This window comes from Pezoporus occidentalis, unplaced genomic scaffold, assembly GCF_034315485.1.
Source record: "Pezoporus occidentalis ecotype Australia unplaced genomic scaffold, CSIRO_AGI_Poc_V1 ctg235, whole genome shotgun sequence".
In the NCBI taxonomy this organism is placed as follows: Eukaryota; Metazoa; Chordata; class Aves; order Psittaciformes; family Psittacidae; genus Pezoporus; species Pezoporus occidentalis.
The window spans coordinates 848014-870845 of NW_026914233.1; the positions used below are offsets into that span (position 1 = coordinate 848014).

The 22832-nt window shown below is 39.7% G+C and overlaps 1 protein-coding gene across 3 annotated transcripts in view; it reads right to left on the reverse strand.

Moving 5' to 3' along the window:
* The window catches only part of NEK11 (NIMA related kinase 11), a 69252-nt gene that overhangs the window by 29619 nt on the left and 16801 nt on the right, over positions 1-22832 (reverse strand). The window contains exons 3-10 of one of the 3 annotated variants that reach the window (XM_062621860.1): positions 21869-22034; positions 16395-16513; positions 11763-11827; positions 10826-10952; positions 6641-6790; positions 6481-6559; positions 5874-5959; positions 1366-1485 (exon numbers count right to left, since the gene is read on the reverse strand). In XM_062621860.1, coding sequence (XP_062477844.1) covers positions 1366-1485; positions 5874-5959; positions 6481-6559; positions 6641-6790; positions 10826-10952; positions 11763-11827; positions 16395-16513; positions 21869-22034 — 912 coding nt within the window. The remainder of the gene's footprint in view (positions 1-1365; positions 1486-5873; positions 5960-6480; positions 6560-6640; positions 6791-10825; positions 10953-11762; positions 11828-16394; positions 16514-21868; positions 22035-22832) is intronic. The other 2 variants (XM_062621861.1, XM_062621862.1) reach the window with 2 other exon arrangements.

Genomic DNA, 22832 nt, shown 5'->3' on the forward strand with positions numbered 1-22832 from the left:
ATATTCTTTTTTTTTCTGGGGAAAAAATCTAACTAGAACACATTAAAATGCAAGAAAGCAAAGAAAATGAAAATAAAGCTGGAACTCCATTTGCAAAAAGTGAGACAGACTTCCTATTTATAAAATTCATATAAGTACCAAAATTTGCCTACCACATTATTGAAAATACCATGCAGAAGAGGTGTTGAATTTAATACTTTTCAGACAGTGGTTTCAATTCAGGAAGACTTCTTTTAAATGAGAATAAATTTACATACCATCTCCAGTATCAAATGCAACAGTAAGTGTCAGACAGACAGACAAACATAAATGCTCAGCAGACCATTGGTATTTTCCAAAGGGAAATTCATGCCTTTATTCTTCTGTTTGTAACTTTTGGGTATGGACATCACAAGTTGGCACAAGTAATGCTCGGATGTGATTTTACAGAGCATTTCTGCTCAACTGTGGTTACTTTTGATTGCAGGCCTATGTAGCTGCAGAGTTCCTGAGGCTGTAAGTATAGACTTCATGTCACCTGACAATATTCTTCATTACTAGGACATTGTTGCTTTACTGAACTGATGACTTGCTTTGGCACAACAGGGTTAAGATGCTGATTCTTGCAATCAAAATTAAGTATTCCCTCTATTACCCATTTACATTGCACTTTGCAAAAATGCTTTTGAAGAAACCATAAAAGATTAATTATTGTGGTGCTTTTCACATTTTCATTCATACCAAATAAAACATTGGATATTTCTAACTGTGAAAAGCTCAAGTGTGTCATCAAAACAGCGTATTCTTCTCTTCATTTAGAAAAAGAATCCATGCATAGACATGTAGCCTTCCACCCGTTTCTCACATTCCACTCAGAAATGGTACTTATTCTCCTTCAAATCCCCTCTTTTATTATGTGTTACTCAATCAAAAACCATAAATCATAAAGCCTTTATAACATGTCCAATACCCTCTTCTGCCCATCTGACAAGACTATCCTCTGAGCTATTAACTTCTATTGGCAAATCTCTTTGGCCAAATCAACTGACAAAAGCTGGATTGTAACGGAATGTCCAGCTCCTCTAATTGTGCAATCCTTAAAATGCCAAGTCATTAAGAAAAAGTTGCCTATTGTAACACATCTGAAGATCTCTCATACATTTATTTAACCAGAAACACAGTGCTCAATTATCAGTTCTGGGCCAAGGTTCTGACTTTTTTATTACATAAAGTTCTTTAACTCATCAAAAAATCCCCATTCACTTTGAATAGCTGAAGACCTTTTCTACTTCTATTTTTGCCTTGACAGTTCTAATTGTCTGCTTAGGCTGGTGGATGGGTAAAGTGCATGGCTAGGGCACAATGCAAGCTATACGCTCAACTTACTTCAACTTCTTTGCCTTCTCATCAGCAACATTTAACTTCCTCAGCCTCATGCGTTCCCGCGGTGTCATCTTCTGTACTTCAGACAGATCCTGCAGAGTTTGCAGATGAACTTTCCTCTGCCTGGAATTGAATACATGCAAGCCCATCTTAATATAAAACTGTAAATATCATTACTTTGATTTGATATTGAAACACAGTTGACATTTCAACTGGAATAATTAGATATCCACAGGTTCTAGAACAGATTAAATAGGCTTTCATTTGGAAAGCAAATGTCTGTTAGATGAATTTAAACTGAGACCCATGAAGAGCATGAATCAGTTCAGGCATCTCAGGTGAAAATGGCAAAAAAAAATAAACTCAGCTCCTAAAAAAGAATAGATGATGAAGCACAGTGAAATATTTACCCTGTCAGGCTTCATTACTGAGCATATTCCAAGTAGAAAGGCAGTCTTTAAATGAGAACCACAGAAAAAGCCAACATAACTCATACAGTTTACATTGACTGTTACAAGCTGTCTAGCAAAGAAGAGAACATTAATGTGTCTTTCATGACAAATATAATTATCATGTTGGCCTCTTGAATTTCTGCTCCTAATCAATAATAATTCACCTGTAAAATGGTCTCCATAGACCATCTCTGAAAGCTGAGCATGAATTATTGGCATATGTATCTCAACTGCATTTATCAACAGAGGAGAGTCCTGTATCGGAAGATGGATATTAATCTCAGATTTTCACCTCTCATCCTGCAGTAATTACATATCTTAAACCATAGTTTGAAACACCTCATCAGTCATGTTTCCCTTACACCAATATGTATTTATTATGTCATGTATTTATGATACCAAGTATTCATTTCAAGTTACTATTTTTGCTCTTCTGAGCTAAATTCACTTCTGATCATCTAGGAGCCCAGTTTTGTTACCACACAAATTGTAACACTCCTTCTGGACTATCCTTCTGAAATCAGGATTTTAATAAATGAGAAGTTCTCATTATGTTTTTCAAATGTTGACTATAGAGGGAAATAGTGCAAAGATACGAATATTAGTGTGAAATATGAAAGGCTAAGGACAAAGACGAGTTCAATTATTCATAAGTATGGAACCAAGTCTTCAAGTATGAATAATGTAGACGTATTTCTTGTGCCCTATAAAAAAAAATCTAATTTAAATTATAAAAATCTCTTGGGGAAAAAACCTATTTTGCATCCAAGTCGAAACTGAACTTGTACAGTTTTATCCTTCGTTATTCAAAATGTATGACTTGCATGGGACTGGAATAAAGGAGGCCATTAGAGGACTTTACCAGAAGAAAGTAGGTTCAACTATACATGGCAAAAAAAACTTCCTGGAAAGAAAAGAAGAATCATAAATATAAAGTAGTAATGATTAAGGAGTACACTAGAACAAGCAGCTCCCTGTACACTCACTCAGACTGCGGTATTGCTTCATTACAGCAGATGTGGGAAATTCACTGTGTTCAAGTTATTTCTCTTCCAATTTTCTGCTCTCTAGCATTTCTGAGGCACTTTTATTTCATCTGGCTTCCTCTTTAGATCTGGGATTGCAGCAATTATTTGGCATTTTGCTTACCAGTAGCCATACAAACAGGTAACATTCTCACAAATACAATGAAAGTCATAATAAGACGATGACTTAATGCATATCCCAAACATTTTGCCAAAAATAATCAGACTGAAACACATCTGAAGATAATTTACAGTGAACCTCCTCCTAGAGTATTATTTTTTAGTCAAATTGATGCTCTGAATTTGAAAACCTCAAGGTAAATTTCCATGCTCAAACAAAACCAGTTCTCACCAATTGCTCCACAATTGTTAGGAACTCTGAACCTCTGCATGGAAGCCGCTGGCTTTCTATTTCCTTTTAGCACATGTATAAGATCATGATGCTTGCAGTCAGAACTTGCTCTTCGTCTTAGAGACCGCAGACTTACTTTTAAATAAGAATAGGTATAGATTCCAGGACATACATGAATGTCCTCCTCCTATGATAGCTCTGTCAATACATGATGTGCATTTGGACTCAATACACTCAAACTAATGACAATGGACCAGATATGGAACACAGCATATGTCACAAATAATAGAAAGTGGCTTTATCAGACTGCTGTAGAAGTCTGTGCATGTATTTTTCAGGTAAAAATACTGCTTCCTCAAAGAGAGAACGTGAAATCCTGTACCCACAGAATAAAGGCATGGATTAAAATTTATGTTTCAATAGGCATTAAATACCCAATATAATTCAGATAGAGTTGGCATAATATTTGGGCAACATTTCAGTGCCCCCAAACTATTTAAGGTATATCTCTAAGGAATATATCTGCAGCTAACTATAATCAAATTGAAGAGACAGGAATCTGTGCAAAATTAATTGAATCAACTTGAACACAGCAGCCATAGACAAATGATACATCTAATACTTCCTGGCTATTGCATATCTACCCGTCTGACTCTATTCCCAGTATACTAGCAAATGGTTACTTTTAGCAGATGATCAGAATAGTAAGGCCAAAAACTTGATAGCAGTCTCTGCTAGCTCCACTTGCTGTTATTTATTAGATAATTGCTACTAGCCAATACAGGTATTGTTTATCGTTGCATTTTAATTCTATGCTCGCAAAGCTGAAGAACCTATTTATATTAAAGGTAGTTATTTATACCAAAATGTGGAACTTCGGCCTCTTAAAGAGACAGGAACTCATCTGTCAATGAAAGAGAGAAAGAACAGAAGTGACAGGGTGGAAACCCAAACCACAATTTCTAGAGATAAGAGCTTTACAGATATACTCCCCGTAGTTACACTACATAAAAAACACGGACAGAAGATTTTGCTGTGTAGAATTACACTGTCTTTGCTCTGCTGTTTTCCTAACACCAACAGTAAATAACACCTTGGAAGAGCTGAAGCTGGTCACCTCTCCCAAAGGGATGCTTGCGAGCAGCAGAATTGGCAACACCTACAAAGTGACCACAGCCACAAAACTGTGGGTCCTCTCCAAGAGCACAGGTCACTAAAAGCCACTGTTAGAGTCTTAGCAGCTATTTAGGAGAGAAAAAACATGGATATACAGTGCATCCACACAGGACCACAGACTCCTGAACTTCAGTGTGCTAGCTTCTAATAGAGCAAAGCCATGTACAGAAAACTCAGGGGCAGGAAGCAAAGGGGAGGGTGAGCTGCCATCAAAACTGCAGAGATCATTTACAAAGGCAAAATGAAGCTGCCCATACTGACATTTGCTTTAATCAGTGCAGCACTGAAATTTAATGCAATTCATTCTTCTCATATATATTCAGTGCCTAAAAGAGAGATCATGTGCGAAGGCATTGCTGGTGTAAGAGCCAAGAAACATCGCTAGTCTTAGCTTCTCGCAGTAGTTGCAAGATAATATAATAGTACCCTACAGACATATGAGCTGAATATTAGTTTAAGTGCAAACGCTTTTAGTTTAATGTCATTTAGGAATCATAGCTTTCACACTTAATAATTAGTAGCTATACAAACAGCAGCACTATAAATTATCATGACATAACTAAAATGATGATTTAAACTTTCAAAATGTGAAGACAAAGGTCATAATTTACATGCCAATGAGTACTAAATTATTGTGTGCATATACTACATGCATGTACAATTTACACAGTTGTATAATAAAAAGACTTGATTTGCAAATCCTATTGTTCCCCCCTGAATCTTAATCATGCATCTCACTAATGTGATGGCTCCTCTGTATTTCTGGGGAATGGGTTCCTCTAAATATTAAGCACTATGAGAACAATACAAGCGGTTACAACATTATAATATTTGCCAAGACTGTAATTTTATACTTAGTGTGTACATACAGACCATATACTGAGCTGCATCAAAAGCAGTGTGAGCAGCAGCTCAAGGGAGGTGATCCTGCCCCTCTGCTCTGCTCTTGTGAGACTCCACTTGCAGCACTGTGTGCAGCTCTGGTGTCCTCAACATAAGAAGGACATGGAGCTGTTGGAGCAAGTCCAGAGGAGGCCACGAGGATGATCAGGGGCTGGAGCACCTCCTGTATGAAGACAGGCTGAGAAGGCTGGGGCTGTTCAGCCTGGAAAAGAGAAGCTGCGTGGAGACCTCAGAGCAGCTTCCAGTGTCTGAAGGGGGCTACAAGGATGCTGGAGAGGGACTCTTCATCAGGGACTGTAGTGATAGGACAAGGGGTGATGGGTTCAAAGTGAAACAGGGGAAGTTCAGGTTAGATACAAGGCAGAAGTTCTTTAGTGTGAGGGTGCTGAGGCGCTGGCACAGGGTGCCCAGAGAAGCTGTGGCTGCTCCATCCCTGGCAGTGTTCAAGGCCAGGTTGGACAGGGCTTGGAGCAACCTGGTCTAGTGTGAGGTGTCCCTGCCTGTGGCAGGAGGCTGGAACTGAATGACCTTAAGGTCCTTTTGAACCCAAACCATTCTGGGATTCTGTATTCTGCTGCCCATAAAACAGTTTAAAATACTTACACAGCATCAAAAACGGGAGCAGCTTCTTTCTGCCAGTCAAGTGCCTTGTTTTTCACAGTCATGTTTGTGAACTTGCACTGCATACTCTGCAAGGAAATAAGATAGCACTGGTGTCAACACCTGAGGCTGAAGTGATCCAGATTCTTCGGGAATGACCCAGTGCAGTTGTAATGCAAAAACTGACCGAGCAGTTTCCTTCCCCTCCTTCTCAGAACACCAAACAATATATACACTGAAGCAGGGGCCACAAGAGCAAGATGCTCTGGTTTTTGTTAAAACTAGGACTAACCAGAACAGTTTAGAGACTATATATACCCAGGCCCGAATGATCTGCACTTGTTACACATAAATGCCCATTCTCCTTATTGCTCACAACATTTATAAAGGGATTCATTCAGGATGCAAAATGACAAGGGCTTCATTTCTCACTGCCTCACTACCTCAGGCATATTTGCAATTTAGCTCTGGATTTCCCCCCCCCAGATTAATATTCCCATGAACTCCTATCTCACTTTTTTTCCTCAACACATTTACTTTGCCTCTATTCTGCTTTTGCACAATACACACTCAAACAGTAAGTATGTGGCTGAAGCTCTTTCTTATATACCTTTAGCTGTTCATCAATAAAGGGGATTTGAAGGATCTCTGCTGCTGTTGGTCTCGAAGAAGGGTCCTTATTTAACATGCTGAAATGTTAAAAACCAAGTCATCCTTATGTGGTTTTCCAAGTTTACATTGAAAAGTGCTATAAAAAGAGAAAAACGTACCTGCATAGCACAGCATTCAGCTTGCTTGGGTATCTCTCAGGAAGAGAAGGGGTATCACCCTCTACAATCTTTAACACCACAGACAAAAAGTTGTGTCCAGAGAAGGCATGGTTCAGACAGCACATCTCATACAAAATGCACCCCAGAGACCTTGAAGAAGTACAGGAGTAGTATAAGCAATATGTTTGGAAGCAGCATGCATGGTGACATAGAGACATAGAAAGAGAAATCACAGCTGTTTTCTCCCAGGAAGAGGATATTTCATTACCGTGCTATCCTTTCCACCTGAAAGATTTCTATTCAGATCACAAATTAGTAACTTTATAAACGGGAGATATCATCATTCTGTTTCTGTAAGTGTACATAAATTCTGCGTGTAAACACACATATCCATATATATCCATATATATGTGCGTGTGAAAATAAAGCAAAACCCTATCATATTAACTACCTCATGTGGCTACTCATTGAATTAAGAATTAGTGACTGCCTGAGAAGATCAGTAGTGTTTGGACACGGGTTTGTTGAAATTGGTTTTGCAAATCGATTTCTGGTAATAAACTGAGGCTAAAATTCAAGTTCATATTCAACACTGCCAGTTTCAAATAGCAGAAGTGTCTGCTGGTGTGGTTGCACTCATTTAGCTAAACACTCACAATAGGTTATGAAATGAGTTTACTCTCAGATATAAAACTTTCAGATAAAAGCATCAGATTGCAACATCTAAAACCAAATTTCTGTGAGATTTTATTTGGAGAAGAAGGTCTGGAAACCAAGCTGAGAACCAGTGTTAGCTTTAAATCAGTAAAAAACAGGAGGAAAGATTGCAAACAACTTTAAATGAGTCTTTGGCTTACCATCACCCCAGGCTTTTACTCGCCAGTCCTAATGGAGATCATAAATGATCACAAAGATGAACATCTTAACACAAACACTCTCATAATAATTTATATCCTGACTGTTCATAAAAGTCTGCACTTCAACTGGGTTCTGTTTGCCAAATGGCTTTTAAAACATCGGAGAGTTGAGATTCCAGGCTTTGAAGGATGCTCAGTGTTACTTCCAGTTTGCTGTCAGGAGAACTGAGGCACTTGATCAAGGTCAAAGAAAATGCTGGTAAGAGCCAGCTACAGGACCAGACTCATCAAAGTGACCATCTTAAATATCAGAGCCACTTTACTCTTCATGTAGGATTTGATTGTGGTATTTATAATTTACAGAAGCAGCATGAAAATAAAGCATACTGATAAGTAGAAGTACATATAGGTGAATGGCTTTGATGGAAAGGATATAAATACTATCTTCGAAAGCAAATAATGAATAGTTTCAATTATTCATTTGGGTTAAAGAAGAGGAATTGATTCTATCTGTCTGCTGATAAAGGAACAAGGGCAAATGATTTTAAAGTGGAAATCCAAGCTCTACATACAATGCAAATAAAGAAGAAGAGAAAGAACAGCAGGTTTCACTCACTGGTACTTTTCAAACAGTATGTGAAAACAATTAGCAGAACATTTTTGCCAAGAACTGCTTTGTAAAGGTCAGCTACTGAAGGACATCAAAAAATTGCCTGATTTTGTAAAGATTTAACTGTTAAGCAGCTTTTAAAATTCAAATATCAGCAAACAGGACTGCACAGATGATGATTTTGTGCCCCCAACATAAGAAGGACATGGAGCCGTTGGAGCAAGCCCAGAGGAGGCCACGAGGATGCTCAGGGCCTGGAGCACCTCCTGTATGGAGACAGGCTGAGAACACTGGGGCTGTTCAGCCTGGGGAAGAGAAGCTGGAGAAGCTGTGTGGAGACCTCAGAGCAGCTTCCAGTGTCTGAAGGGGGCTACAAGGATGATGGAGAGGGACTCTTCATCAGGGACTGTAGCAATAGGACAAGGGGTGATGGGTTCACACTGAACCAGGGGAAGTTCAGGTTAGATCTAAGGCAGAAGCTCTTCCCTGTGAGGGTGCTGAGGCGCTGGCACAGGGTGCCCAGAGAAGCTGTGGCTGCCCCATCCCTGGCAGTGTTCAAGGCCAGGCTGGACAGAGCCTTGGACCATTTGATCTAGTGTGAGGCATCCCTGCCCATAGCAGGGGGTTGGAACTGGATGACCTTAAGGTCCTTTCCAAGCCAAATCATTCTGTGATTATACAATTCTATCTTGAGCATATATCTATGATACATGCTCAAACTAAGATAATTGCTACATGAGAAAATGCTTGCAAGTTAAAAGAAAAAACAACAACAAGAAAACCCCTGGCACACATGGAATCTGAAAGCATCAGACAAAAATGGAAACCAGCCCGAGGGAAGGAAAAAGGAAGGAAAATCCCAATCTGACAGACTGTACTGTAACTGCTTTTTGTAGAATCAATCTGTTTTGGAGGCTGCTTGATTCTGGCAGCTAGAAATCGTTCAATGAGCCATTAGGAGCACAGGATCTGTCACATCAGGGAAGCCTATTTATTCATCTAGTTTAGTACTCTGACTACACCTGAGGCTTTGGAGAAAGAAGAAAAGAACACCCAGGGCATTCTGCTGCAGCCAGGGCTGTAAATAAGCTACCCAGGGAAAACCCCATCTGCTCCATGGAAGAAAAATAAAGGGGAAAAAGAAAAATGGGAGAAAAAGAATAAAGGTTTTGCTGATGCATACAATTCTCTGAAATTAAACAAGCACCTCCTAAGCTGAGAAATGCTGCCCTGCAGCCCAGAGCAAGGCTGCAATTGCCCAAGGCAGTTACCACCAAGCTCTTGCCTCAAGACTGCGTTTCTCGGCTGTGTTTCTACAGTTCTGCCCTAAGCAACTCGTAAGAAGCAAGAGAAAATTGCTTCCTGATTCTCATAAGCAATTTGCACATGACCCAAACCTGTAATTTAATTGCTTTTATAACCTTGGTTTGCGTAACTGCCAGTGTTATAAAACTCTAAAAGGGACATTAAACTACCCAACCAGCACATTTGGTTTGATGGCTCCCTGTATTCACGAATAGGTTTGACTCGGGCCCTAAACAACCCTTCAGCAAAATGGATCTATGACCATTTCATGCTGAAGCTGTTTATGCCTAAGTACACCATAAAACAGTGTCTGGATGGGCTCTCCACAATAGTGCCTGACAGAGCTCCAGCTTCTCCTCAGCAGAAAACACCCCGAAGCTTTTGGTGCTAATCGATCTTTCCAAACTATGTTATAGCTCTTCAAAAGCTGCAAGATCCAAGGTAGTGTTTTAAATCGAACTCCAAAGGCCAAATAATGTAAATGCATCTACCTTTGTGACTTGCATCTCTCACTCTGAACATATCAGAATGCCTTTGCTCTCTGCAGAGTCCATGAGCAATATGCTTCTGAATTTAACTTCCTCATGACTCTTTCATAGAAAAGGAACCTTTTCTTGCATATGTACAGGAAAAGCCACCTCTTTGGAGAAGAAACGAAGCCCACTTTATATAAGAATGCTAGGACAGAATTAAAGAACACCGGAGCTTTAGCTGCCATCTTAAAACACAAGATCTTTTAAGGCACACATAAAAACAAGCCAGATATTTTCCCCAATAAAAAGGCAAATCATTCTTCACCTTAGCTTGCAAGAACACCTGCATACATAAAGGTTTCCTGAAGTCTTTCAACAGCTCTTAGCTTCGCACCTGGATTATCTAATCATCACTTCAGAAGTCTTGATCCCAATAATTTGTGCCATCTAAGTGCAAAACTGGCACTTTTCTTTCTACCTTTGAGCCTTTTTGCTTCTGTCCTAACACTGCAGTTATTTTCAGCTCCCCTTTCAAGTACCTTCTTCCTTCATACATTTGTCAATGCTGTTCAGTTCCTAAGGAGGTCCTTCTGCTTCCCTCTCCTCTCAGCCAGGAATCACTCTTTCCACATCCACTTAAAAACCTCACAGAAATTGCTTCATTCCATGTATCTGTCTCAATATGAGGAAGAAAAAGTTCTCCCCTCTTCCGAACTGGGTCTACAATCATCCTGTGCCATGGCAGAGACTGGCCCTGGATCTTATGACCCTTTGAAGTCCTAGATAACCCAGAACTGTACCAACCTACATGCTTCTTAACACAAAGAGCAAACCTTCAAATCACAACGTTGTGGAATAATTTTAGCTCCTAAATAATATCAAACGCTGACATAGAAAAGAGATGCCTAATATAACCAAAACCAGCATGCCGAGTACTCACCAAATGTCAGATTTTGTGTTATATCCCTGGTGCTTCAGTGCTTCTGGGCTCATGTAGTATGGTGTCCCAGTAAATGTAGTTGCCAGATCACATGAACCCATCAAAAGACGAGAAACTCCAAAGTCCCCTAAAAGTAATAGCAGAAACAATAATCTATTCATATAAATCTACGCTTATTCTTTGTGTTTATTATTAGACATGTTACAACTGCATAAAAAAAAAAACCAAACCTGCCAGTATTTTAAAAAATAGTAACACATTTTTCTGTAATTCTTCAAAATGAAAACACCACAAAATCATAGAACTATAAAATTATGTAGATTTGAAAAGGCCCCACAAGGTCATCTGATTCAAACCCCTGGCTTCAAGAGCAGTCTACTTCAAACCTACATGAGGCTGCTCAGGTCCAGGTCCAGCCAAGCTTGAAGCATCCTCAAGGATGGAGATTTCACTACCTCCTTGGGGCTACATCCCTGTGTCTGCCTGTCAAACACATAGAATCATAGAATGGTTTGGGTTGGAAAGGACTTTAAGATCATCCAGTTCCAACCCCCCTGCCATGGGCAGGGACACCTCACACCAAACAATGGCACCCAAGGCTTCGTCCAACCTGGCCTTGAACACCACCAGGGATGGGGCATTCACAGCTTCCTTGGGCAACCCATTCCAGTGCCTCACCACCCTCACAGTGAAGAACTTCTTCCTTATATCCAATTTAAACTTCCCCTGTTTAAGTTTTAACCTGTTACCCCTTGTCCTATCACTACAGTCCCTGATGAAGAGTGCCTCTCCAGCATCCTTGTAGCCCCCTTCAGATACATGTTTAACCACAAATCAAAATCCTATATCAGATATGACTTTATTTAAATCTCTTTATTGAGAAAACCCCTACTAGAATCACACTAAAATGTATCTTTAAAAAATACTGAAATCTTACCAATTTTAAGCAGGTTATTCTTCAAAAATATGTTCTTGGCTTTCAAATCTCTGTGAAGTATCCGCCTGGAATATAAAAGGAAATTCAACCTCACCCAACTTGAAGCATTCGCAGTCACGTATCAAATATCTCATGTATTTAACTTGGTTCCTTGATAAGAAGGCCAGCCCACCATTGCTGCAGTCTAACCTTGTAAGTGCCAATGCACAGATGATGGTATATCAACACACTGATGCATTCACTGAAATATGCAGGATGAGAACCTAAGCAGCCAGGATAAGAATGCACGCAGGGATCCCAGGAATACAGACACAGATGTAACATGAGCTGCAGAGAAAGGGAAAAAGGCAAGTCTTCCTATCTGACTCTTCTGAAAAGCATTACATCTTATTCTCTGACAGAGAATAAGATGTCTCCCAATAGAATAAAGGGTGAGAAAAAAACAGCAAAAAGAGATTCTCTTATTCAAGGAACTCTTCTTCAGAGAAAATGTATTACTTGCAAGACAAATATGTATATGGAGGAGGGCAGCAGGTCAAATTTTTACAGTAATGGTGTGGAAGAGAAAAACTTAATGAAGACAGATCAAATGAAAAGAAAAAGACAGCCAGCTTTTACAGACTTATTTTTCCATTAAAGACTGAAGGAACATCATAAGCCACACACCATGTGGGGACAAACAGCATCTTCTCCATTCCTTGAAATCTTAACGTGCGACAGTAATTCTCCAGCCCCTTAGGAAAATAAAATACCTCTAGAGTACACAAAACATGCTCTCAATTAATCCTTGTCAATAACTCTTCCAAAAGGGTTCCCTACCATCTCAACTAAATTAGAACTCATCCACTTCTGTGTTGGCAACACCCAGTGTTGGTTAGCAGCTCTGCTCAGGAGGAGTTTAGAATAGCATTTAGTACATACTGGCTACAGAAACTGTATTTACTTACACAAACACAGTAGTCGTTCACCCATTTATAACAGAGAAAGAAAGCAACTGATGCTCTAAGATTCTTGAGATGGGGGCAGGAAAAACAAATATAATACTAGATTTAAGTTGTTCTGGAGGAATCCTCAATTATTATCTCAAATTCTATTTAAAAAAAAAGAATAAATGCAATATACTCAGTTCACAAACAGGAAAAAAAAGTGAAAAATGACAACTAGAAGACATTGTAGTATGCACATAGACTGAGCATGGAAAGCAAGCATTTCTATTTTGATGGGTCAAAGAAAAGAGTTCTTTATGTTTCTTACGGCAGTATTTCCAGCTTTTATTATTCTTATTGCCTGAAAGTAATGCTTGTAGAGAAAGGTCTGCACATGGGGTAAAAGGAAAGTTTCATTCAGCATGCCTCCATTACATCAGTAAGGAAATTAAAGCAAGGTTATATTCATTATTATTTCTTAAGCCTGTATTATGCACATAGTTTTACGCAAATCTGGCTGTAAATTTAGATTCATTCTTTCCTTACCATTCATCATAGAGAAACTTGAAAGACCTTGACTTCACCGAGTTAGATTTTTCTTGCATGTTTTTGTTAAGCATTGGTGGGTTTTAACCTTTATTATTAGTACTATTACTTCATAGAAATATAACCACAGACTCTTGAAACCTAAAGGTTTTCTGGATATCTTGAAGTATAAAAACTATCCATTATCCAGAAAGCTTTCAGTAGGATGTTATTTGATAAGAAGATGAAGAGATGATGTTTGGTTTACATCAGTTTGAATTAGATGCTAATATAAGCCTGCATAATATTGAATAAAGTGTTACACACATTATTTGCATTAACAATAATTATGCTTTCATATATTAACATGACTAAGAAATACTTGTGGTGATTCTTTGAAACTTCCCATGATGATGTCTCTCGATGAAAGCCACTTTATTCTCCCAGCATACAGAATCACAGCATAGTTTGGGTTGGAAGGGACCTTCAAAGCTCATTTAGTCCAACCGCCTGCAATGAGCAGGGACATCTTCAACCAGATCAGGTTGCCCAGAACCACATCCAGCCTGGCCTGGGATGTCTCCAGGGATGGTTCATCCACCACCTCTCTGGGCAACCTGTGCCAGGGTTTTACCACCCTCATCATAAAGAACTTCCTCGCATCCAGCCTGAATCTCCCTCTTTTAGTTTAAAACCATCACCCCTCGCCCTGTCACAACAGGCCCTGCTATAAAGTCTCTCCCCATCTTTCTTACAGCCCCCTTTTAAGAACTAACAGGCATCACAGGCAAAGAAAAACAATCTGAAGGAGCAAAAAGTCTGGTTTTAAGGTAAGTTTCCAGCACAAGAGTTTTCAATGACTGAAGCTCAGCTGAAGCTGTGCAAGAAGGACACAAAGTGAATAGTCTATGTCTAAACCCAGAACTAATAACTTTTGCTGCTCTGGAATTAAAACTTCCATCCACAGCAGCTGGGTTTTCTACAGAACAGCACAAGAAGTCCAACCCACATGTAATGAACACTTCAAGCTTCTAACTCTAGGGAAAAGTTTTCTTTGCATTAGAACATAGTTCAAACACATATTACAGCTCTTCTCCATAACACTAATGAAATCGAGTCTGACTCATGGAGGGCTATGTTGTTACGTTTCAGTAACTCAAATTAATTTCTTTTAAGCCTAATCTTTTCCATTTTCATTACTGTAAAGGTGGTGAGGCACTGGAATGGGTTGCCCAAGGAAGTTGTGAATGCTCCATCCCTGGCAGTGTTCAAGACCAGGCTGGACAGAGCCTTGGGTGACATGGTTTAGTGTGAGGTGTCCCTGCCCATGGCAGGGGGTTGGAACTGGATGATCTTAAGGTCCTTTCCAACCCAAACTATTCTATGATCTATGATTTAAGCTGTTATTTGGTGCTAAACTAATAAAATAAGGATTAAATTTTCCAATAAGCATACAGTCAAATAACACATAATACAATAAATGCAATACAGGAGAAGTAAATAAAACAAAACTCTCAAGTCATCGGTATGTAACTGGTAAGGTGCTAATAAATAACTATGGTTCACGAAATGAAAATTAAATGCTGTCTGGAAAATCAAGATGCTCTTAGTAGAGAATTTAATGACTTTACAGGAAATGCATTGATTGGATACATATATTTACCAAAGAAAGTTCATTTGTAAGATTTTCTTTTTAAGGTTTGAAAGCAAGTAGAAGATGAGGAAAAATAAAGAGAATAGTAGACAAAAGGGAAAACAAGAGACAAAAGAGGCGTGAGGAAATACAATGAAAGACAAAAAGAATAACTTGTACAGTAGAGTAGAGCACTTCAATTGGAAGGGACCTACAGTGCTTATCTAATCCAAATGCAATGTTGTTATTATCAACAACCAAGCTGGTGCTTTCAACCCAATCTTGTTTTCTCAATACTCGCGCAGGTTAGACGACTACGGCTTCTAGTTTACAGTCAGCTTGAAAACAATCTGAACGCTCATCTCCAGACTGTGGGTGTAACCTGCCCTTCAAACATGAACAGCTTCTTCCCCCCTGGCTGTATTAATAATTTAAGTGATTATTTTAGGCAGATTAGCTCATCTCACCAAAACCAACAACCATCCTTAGCCTCTGCTAAGACAGTCATTGCAGCGGTGACATTCTTATTTCTAAAAGTTTAATAGGGATAATAGTCCAAATAGTTCAGCTTTCGGGCTACAGTGCTCTTCAGAAAGGATTCTCTGTCTTGTTGATTAACATGACATTTCAGAGCTGCCAATAGGGAAAAGCAACAGGGAGGAGACAGGGGAAAGGAGATGCTGAAAGCCGGGTTAACTTTGGAAAAGCCAGTAGGAAAGGAGCCTGGTATTCGCCTTTACTCAGCCGTTCCTCCAGATCTCAATGTGGGTGGCCATTTCTTCCTGGCTCAGCACAGCACTCAGTCTCCCTCATACCATGCTAAATAGTCCCACCTACCTCAAAGGAGACAGCACTTTACACAGGAAGGGGACAAAAGAGGGTTCATGCATATCCTGACAATGAAGGAAATGTTTAAATCACCGAAGTCAGCCTCCCTAATCAGATTGCAGGCAAGAACTACGCTCACAGAGATGACCAGGTAGGTATTCACCTGTATCTGCCCCTGCTCAAACCAAGTGTGAGCTCCACACACCACTGTCCGGATGACGTGAAGTAATTATTCAGGTTAATCTTTGATATGCTGCTAAAGGGGTGTCTGTTTTCAAAGAACATATGTATGTGACTTCACTGATTTTACTGGGAGTACCTCAAGCATATAAATTGGATCCTCCACATTAAATACCTGCAAGAGATCCTTGTTGTCCCCCCCTTGAAAAATGACTTTATTTTAACCTTTTAATCCATTTTCTTCTAACAATACTTAATGATTTCTGTTGTGCTGAATTTTTCACCTGGCTCTTAGAAAAAGTGTGTCTAACACTGAAAGACATCTACCACTGCGCTGCTAAAAGACATAATGCACAGTGTTCTTGCAGGATAGATAATTAATTATACTTTAGGTGTATGACTACATATTATATATGTATATATATACTATATATCAATACAAGACAATCCATACAGTTTCATTTCTGTTTATCTGCAACTAGTTGGTAAGTCTACTCCCTCCCCTCCCAAGCTAAGCACTCTCATATTAGATGACTGTACCTTTCATGCATATAGTTGACTCCGAGTAACAACTGTATAAACCACTCTAATATTTGTCTTTGAGCGAATATCTTCCCAGATTCTTTGTACTCTTGGATTTTGAAGTCTAGATCTCCACCCTGAAAAATACCACAACATATTTGTACATTTAAAGTAAGGTTTTCAAGTGTCACCTTCTTCAGCAAAGTACAGGACTCCACTTTCTTAGAGCTTCAGGGTCCCTACCATGTAGTCTATAAAACTCATGCTTGCAAACGGATTCCAAACTCTCCCAGCACCAAAAGTATTCACAACTGAGAATCAAAATGAGATCAAACAATCTGGCTGCAGAGGAAAAGCAGGTCAGTTTTACCTTAGTGTTACACAACAACAAAGTATTTCAACTGTTCTCACTTCATGTCACCCACCTTTACACACGTGCATCTGAGCCGGTCACCTCAAACTCCCTTTATAGTTAACACAAAGGAACAGACACTGCAGTCAAGAGACCCTCTTGTTTGCTATGTTGAAATACCCACATCAGCATAAAAGAAACCGTGCTGTTCTCTTAACAATAAAACACAGTTTCCTTAATGACAACACTCTGCCCCTCTTTCAAACTCACTTGTATTGGAAACCACAGAAAATTGAAGCTTCAAGATTCTCTAGCATGTGTTATTGTCAATACTTTATGAAAACGACACTTGGCCTTGGAGCAACGCTAGAAATGGAGCAATATGACACACAGGAGGCAGTGAAAACAAACCAGAAATACATACAGGAAAAGACTACTTGCAAGTTCCAAGTCAGACATTTGTTAAGAAACAGTTGAAAACCAGCACGACAAAAGAGGGGGTTGAGGAGAATTATATCAAAACTGTTCATTTTGCTAAAAAAGACAGATGATTGTCAACCCAGTTTATAAAATAAATGGATTTTGTCTGCAAGAACGCTCATTAGTGGCAAGCACTGTGTTGAAGTAGCTAACCTCAGGGAAAAGAGACTGAGTCTCACTGTACTCTAGTGAATAACTACCTTACATCAGGACCGCTTATTCTCCATAAATCATTACTTCTACATTACATGTTCTGCATAAAATGAGAAGTTTCATGTGCCATATACAAGAAAATAGTTTAGCCTATACAGCATTACCTGTACCACCACTTCCCCTCATCAACCCTTCCCACTGTTGACTCTCAACATTTTATGATCTCTTCAGCATTTCTTGGTTTTCTGTTCCTAACAGAAATGGATGCTGGACGCCAGAGCGGGACTCTTCATCAGGGACTGTGGTGACAGGACAAGGGATGATGGGTTCAAACTGAAACAGGGGAAGTTCAGGTTAGATCTAAGGCAGAAGTTCTTCCCTGTGAGGGTGCTGAGGCGCTGGCACAGGGTGCCCAGAGAAGCTGTGGCTGCTCCATCCCTGGCAGTGTTCAAGGCCAGGTTGGACACAGGGGCTTGGAGCAATCTGGTCTGGTGTGAGGTGTCTCTGCCCATGGCAGGGGGTTGGAACTGGATGATCCTAAGGTCTTTTCCAACCCAACCCACTCTGTGATTCTAACATCACAGTTCTTCATACTGCTGCTACAAATCAAGCTGGTTCTGTCTTTGCAGATCCACACATTTCTGCCCTGTACTTCGAATGAGTTTGTAGTAATCTCTGTGGTCTCTAACTCACAACATTCAAGTGTGGAGGGTCAAAACAGAAAGACAATGTTTTTTTATCTATGCAAAATGTGTTTCCTGACAATTTCCTGCAATTGATTTTAACTGCAATGCCTGAATCATCTTGCTCACTAGGGAAGGGAATACGGCTTCAGCTCCCCATATGCCTCCCTGCCGCAGCCCACAGGGAACCTCTTCTGGGAACTTGGAGCTCTCCACAGCTGCTTCCCCTTTGCAACTCCAAATGTTCAGCAGCTTCCCCCTGGTTGCTTGCAGCAAAGCAGAGGAAGGAAAGACAAATCGACTGCCACAGACAATCCAGAGCCAACTGCAGCAATAGCCTAGAGCGCCTATGGCTATAGGGGCTGCTCAAACGTGTCAGCTGGCTACTGGCCCCAAGGGACAATCCAGGTGAGCACAAAGTGCAGCAGCCTACAATTACTGTTTCTCCCTGTCCCATTGTGTCCCCTCTCTTGATCACACATTGCCATGAAAGACGCAAAGAAGTATAGGACCTACAGATTCAGGCTAGTGAATACTCTCTTAGGTTGAGGATATTTCCTTTTTTAAGCCTAAGGAGAACAAAAGTGGTCGAATAAAGTACTGCACATGCCCTCAGGTAACTGTATGGCTTTTAGCTTCAAGCAGAAAAGACTGGCCTCAATGTCCTACAATTAATTTCACCTTGATTTTTTGTCTAAAAAAGGAAAACAAAAAATACATCATAAAAGATGAAACACTGCTGCCACGGAACTTTGAAGAAGTTTGTTAACCCAATTTTGCATTTGGGACGGTCAGTATAATGAAGTTCATAAGAAATGGATTTTAACAAATTAAGTACATAGGGAGTTTCCAAGCTGCAGTTTCCATTTAAATATCAAGAATATCAAACACACCAGTAATCTATTTAAAACAGCTTAGCATCTGGAGCTGCTAACGTGAACAGCCACTGATTGCTTTAGTTACTCCTTTTGCTGAGACTTCTTTAGTGCATGTATACTCACACCACAGCTGAAAGCACAGTAAAGAGACAGAAATAATTGTTGGGGGGAAAGTACAACTAATTCTGGCTTACTATGTAATCAAATTATGCAACTTTTTAAGTAACTACTTTGTAAAAACTGTATTTTATTGAAGCAGAATTTACATTACAAGGCTCATGTAGGCACATTTTTGTTTGACATTTGCCTTGTCTGCCAGTATTTATATTGCCTGCAATAAAGCTAAAATAAAATAAAATAAACAAAATAAATAAATAAATAAAGAAATATTATTTTAGCTAAAATAAAGCTTTTGATTTGGGACAAGAAGCTAAACAAGATCAAAGCAGAACACATATTTCTTTTCTGTAATTCTGAATGAATTCAGTTATGATAAAAGACACTGAGCTGAGCAACAGGGACCGATGTCCTCTTTTGTTCACAGCACAGGTATAGCATGGGGCAGCTGCATAGGAGGCTCACTCTGTGCTATTCATGCAAGAATTAACAAAGCACTGTGGCTAATGAATAAGTCACAGAACTCTGGAGCAAACAGAAGGCTCAGGGGATAGTTCTGTTTCCATGCCAACTTCATGTTTATTCTGTATTTTGAATCTGCCCAAGAGTACCAATTACTGCAAATCTGGTAATTATTCTATGCATGAGGAACTGAATGAGCTAGACTTCCAAACAAGGATCAGGTAGCAATACATTCTCTCTCATTTTCAATTTATGTCTGATTTAATCATGTATCTTTTAGGTAAAAAGGTCCAAATCCCAAAACATACAAAGGTAGGTTATAGATAAGTCAATATCACAGAATCATAGAATAATTAGGGTTGGAAAGGACCTTAAGATCATCCAGTTCCAACCCCCTGCCATGGGCAGGGACACCTCACACCAAACCATGGCATCCAAGGCTCTGTCCAACCTGGCCTTGAACACCACCAGGGATGGAGCATTCACAACTTCCTTGGGCAACCCATTCCAGTGCCTCACCACCCTCACAGTAAAGAACTTCATTCTTATATCCAATCTAAACTTCCCCTGGTTAAGTTTGAACCCGTTATGCCTTGTCCTATCACTACAGTCCCTAATGAAGAGTCCCTCCCCAGCATCCTTATAGGCCCCCTTCAGATATGAAGGCATGTCTTCTGAAAATACTCTTAACTAAAATAGAAAAGCACTATATGAAACTTGCTTTGTATTTTCCTTGTCTGAACATTTGATTAAATACACTGTAATTGCTTAAATGCAATGATACTACTTATTATGTCCTTTTGGGAAAGATCAGAAGCCCATCTGCGTGGACCAACTTTCATTCTGGCGTGACCTAGTAGACTCAAACCTGAAAAGATTCAGCTGCACAATGAACACATCCATTTCCTCCTCCTTCCTTTGCCTTGCTCTAATACATTCTCACGTGTTTTGAGTTTATGACTCCCAGTTCCAAAGGTTATTCTGCACCAAAACATTTCCATGCAGGGCAGTCGACTTGATAAAAGAAATACCGAGGTGCTACAGCAGCTCATGATTACCCTGGTGACTCCTACCATGCTCTTTTTTATTCATCTATAACTTTACCCCAGATGGGAAAGAACTAAAAACAAAGAGAGACAGAGACTGAACAGCAGTGGACAAAAGCAGCTAGTCCAGCTCTATAATGCTGTTGAAAGAGGCTCCTTTATTTCTATAGGTTTAACTGATCTCATGTTGTCCCACTTTCTGCCACTAGTATAGAGAAGATTAATCTTAGTGTATGGTAATATCTGGGCAGTTTGAATAATCCTTCAGTTTTGAGCTCTGGATTTCCACAGAGAGCTGGCAACACGCTCAAGCCCCAGCTGTCAGACATGCAGGGAATGATGCAAAGAGCTTCTGCATGGCTGTCAAAATAATATGTGAACAAATATTCACATTGAATAACAGCAATAAATAGGCATTTAACTGTCATCAAAGACAGCTTCTAAGGAATCAGTGACTGGCAAGAACTGGACTTCTTTAACTTCTATAACACCAAAGCCAAATGCTTGGAGAAATGTGGTGAGTTGATACAAGTCTGATTTGTGGACAGGTACCCCAGCAGCCCAAGATCATTAGCTTCCAAAGCATTTGAAAGGTCTATCAGAGCACAACTGACGAGTCTGCTTCACAGGTTTGTATAAAGATCGCTGTAGGTACATCCGTATTTAATACAATGTAGGCTCTTGTTTTCTATAAACCCTTAAAAAGCTGGCTTAAATATGTTTACATTCTTATTTTAAAGCCCTAAGACAGATTTAAGCAACGTGCTTTAATATTTGTTGTATCTGCTACATCCTGGTCTTTGATATGTTCTATCCTTCACTTCATAAAGACAATGCTGCTACCAAACTCACCATCCACATGATCAGGCTTAAGCTTCTTGTAATCCCCTCCAAATCACAAGTGAGTTTTCCCTTCCTCATTTACATCAGATTTCATACCACATCCCCACACTCCTCTCATCCTGTCTTACCTATCAATGGTAGGTACACACATGGCACAACCTTTCTGAGCTCACTCACAGATCTGGTAATATGTCTGCATTTAAATCTTTCTTATCATGCTGATTACAGTGAACAAAACAAACTTGTGTTTAACAGTTCCTCTTCTGGGGTTTGTTTGCCCAAGAGCAATGGGCCTCACATGAGCAGATAACATTGCTTACTCGAGATACAACCAACAAGGAAGGGGCAATGCCACAAGTAACAAATGGAAAGTAAAATCAAATTAAAACATTAAAAAGACTGGGCTAGGCTTCTTTCAAGACTCTGTTTTAAAGCACACACCCTGTCAAATCGCTCCCAAGTAAGCTACAAGTCTCACCTCACAGTATTCAGTGATAATGCAGAAACCATCTTGCTCCACAAAGCTTGCATAAAACCTGACAATGGCTGGATGGTCTAATTTGGAGAGTAGCTGTGCTTCCAGATTTGCTTCAACTGTTTCATTAGGCTTTAAGTCTCCAACAGAGATTGCCTTTAGAACCTTTCTAGAGGAAAAAAAGAAATCTTTATATTAATCAAACCTGAAAAAAGATCAACTATAAAATCATGTAATGCTCAAAAAAAAATCGTAAGTTCTTAAAATGCAAAATAACACAAACCAAATATTTGGCAACATGAAATGATGAGGAAAATATGGGCAAACAGAAGAATGCCTTAAAATGCAAATAAATATGTTAGTCACCACAGCGATCAAACAACGCTTTAAATATACTGTTTCCAACCATTTTTCCCTGCACTGTTTCCTTCATGACATGTTTTCAGTGCTACGGATTAATGCATAATAACAAACATAAATAAAAAGTCAAATCGAAGTGATTTCAAACCCACTCGCAGCATATGCTCGATATTCACGTGTGAAATAAGAAGCAGCGAGGAACTGGTTTTGCTGCTCTTGCCAAAGTCTTTCCATGGAAGCATGAGGAAAATCACACGGAGGGTAGCATTCCTGTGACAGTTCTTCTGGTGATAAACCCAGGATGCCTCTTCCTTTTCCCCTGAAAATAGCCTGCCCTTCGCCTGAACCCTAAGCAAAAAGAGCACATCTGGATTTGGGGCTGAGACTTCATTCAACTGTTTTGATGGACTCTAAACTTTCAGTGTTCAGCATTATGAATGTGAATGCGCCAGAGGAGAATTTGTAGTTCAGACTTAGCTCTATACAAGAACCTGGAGCTGGGGAGTTTACTGTCAACTTGGCCTGGAGAAAAGGGCGCTTGAGGAAGCATGTTTTGCTGTGATCTTCATGATGAAATGTTTCAAAGAGGCATACAGCACCCAAAGGG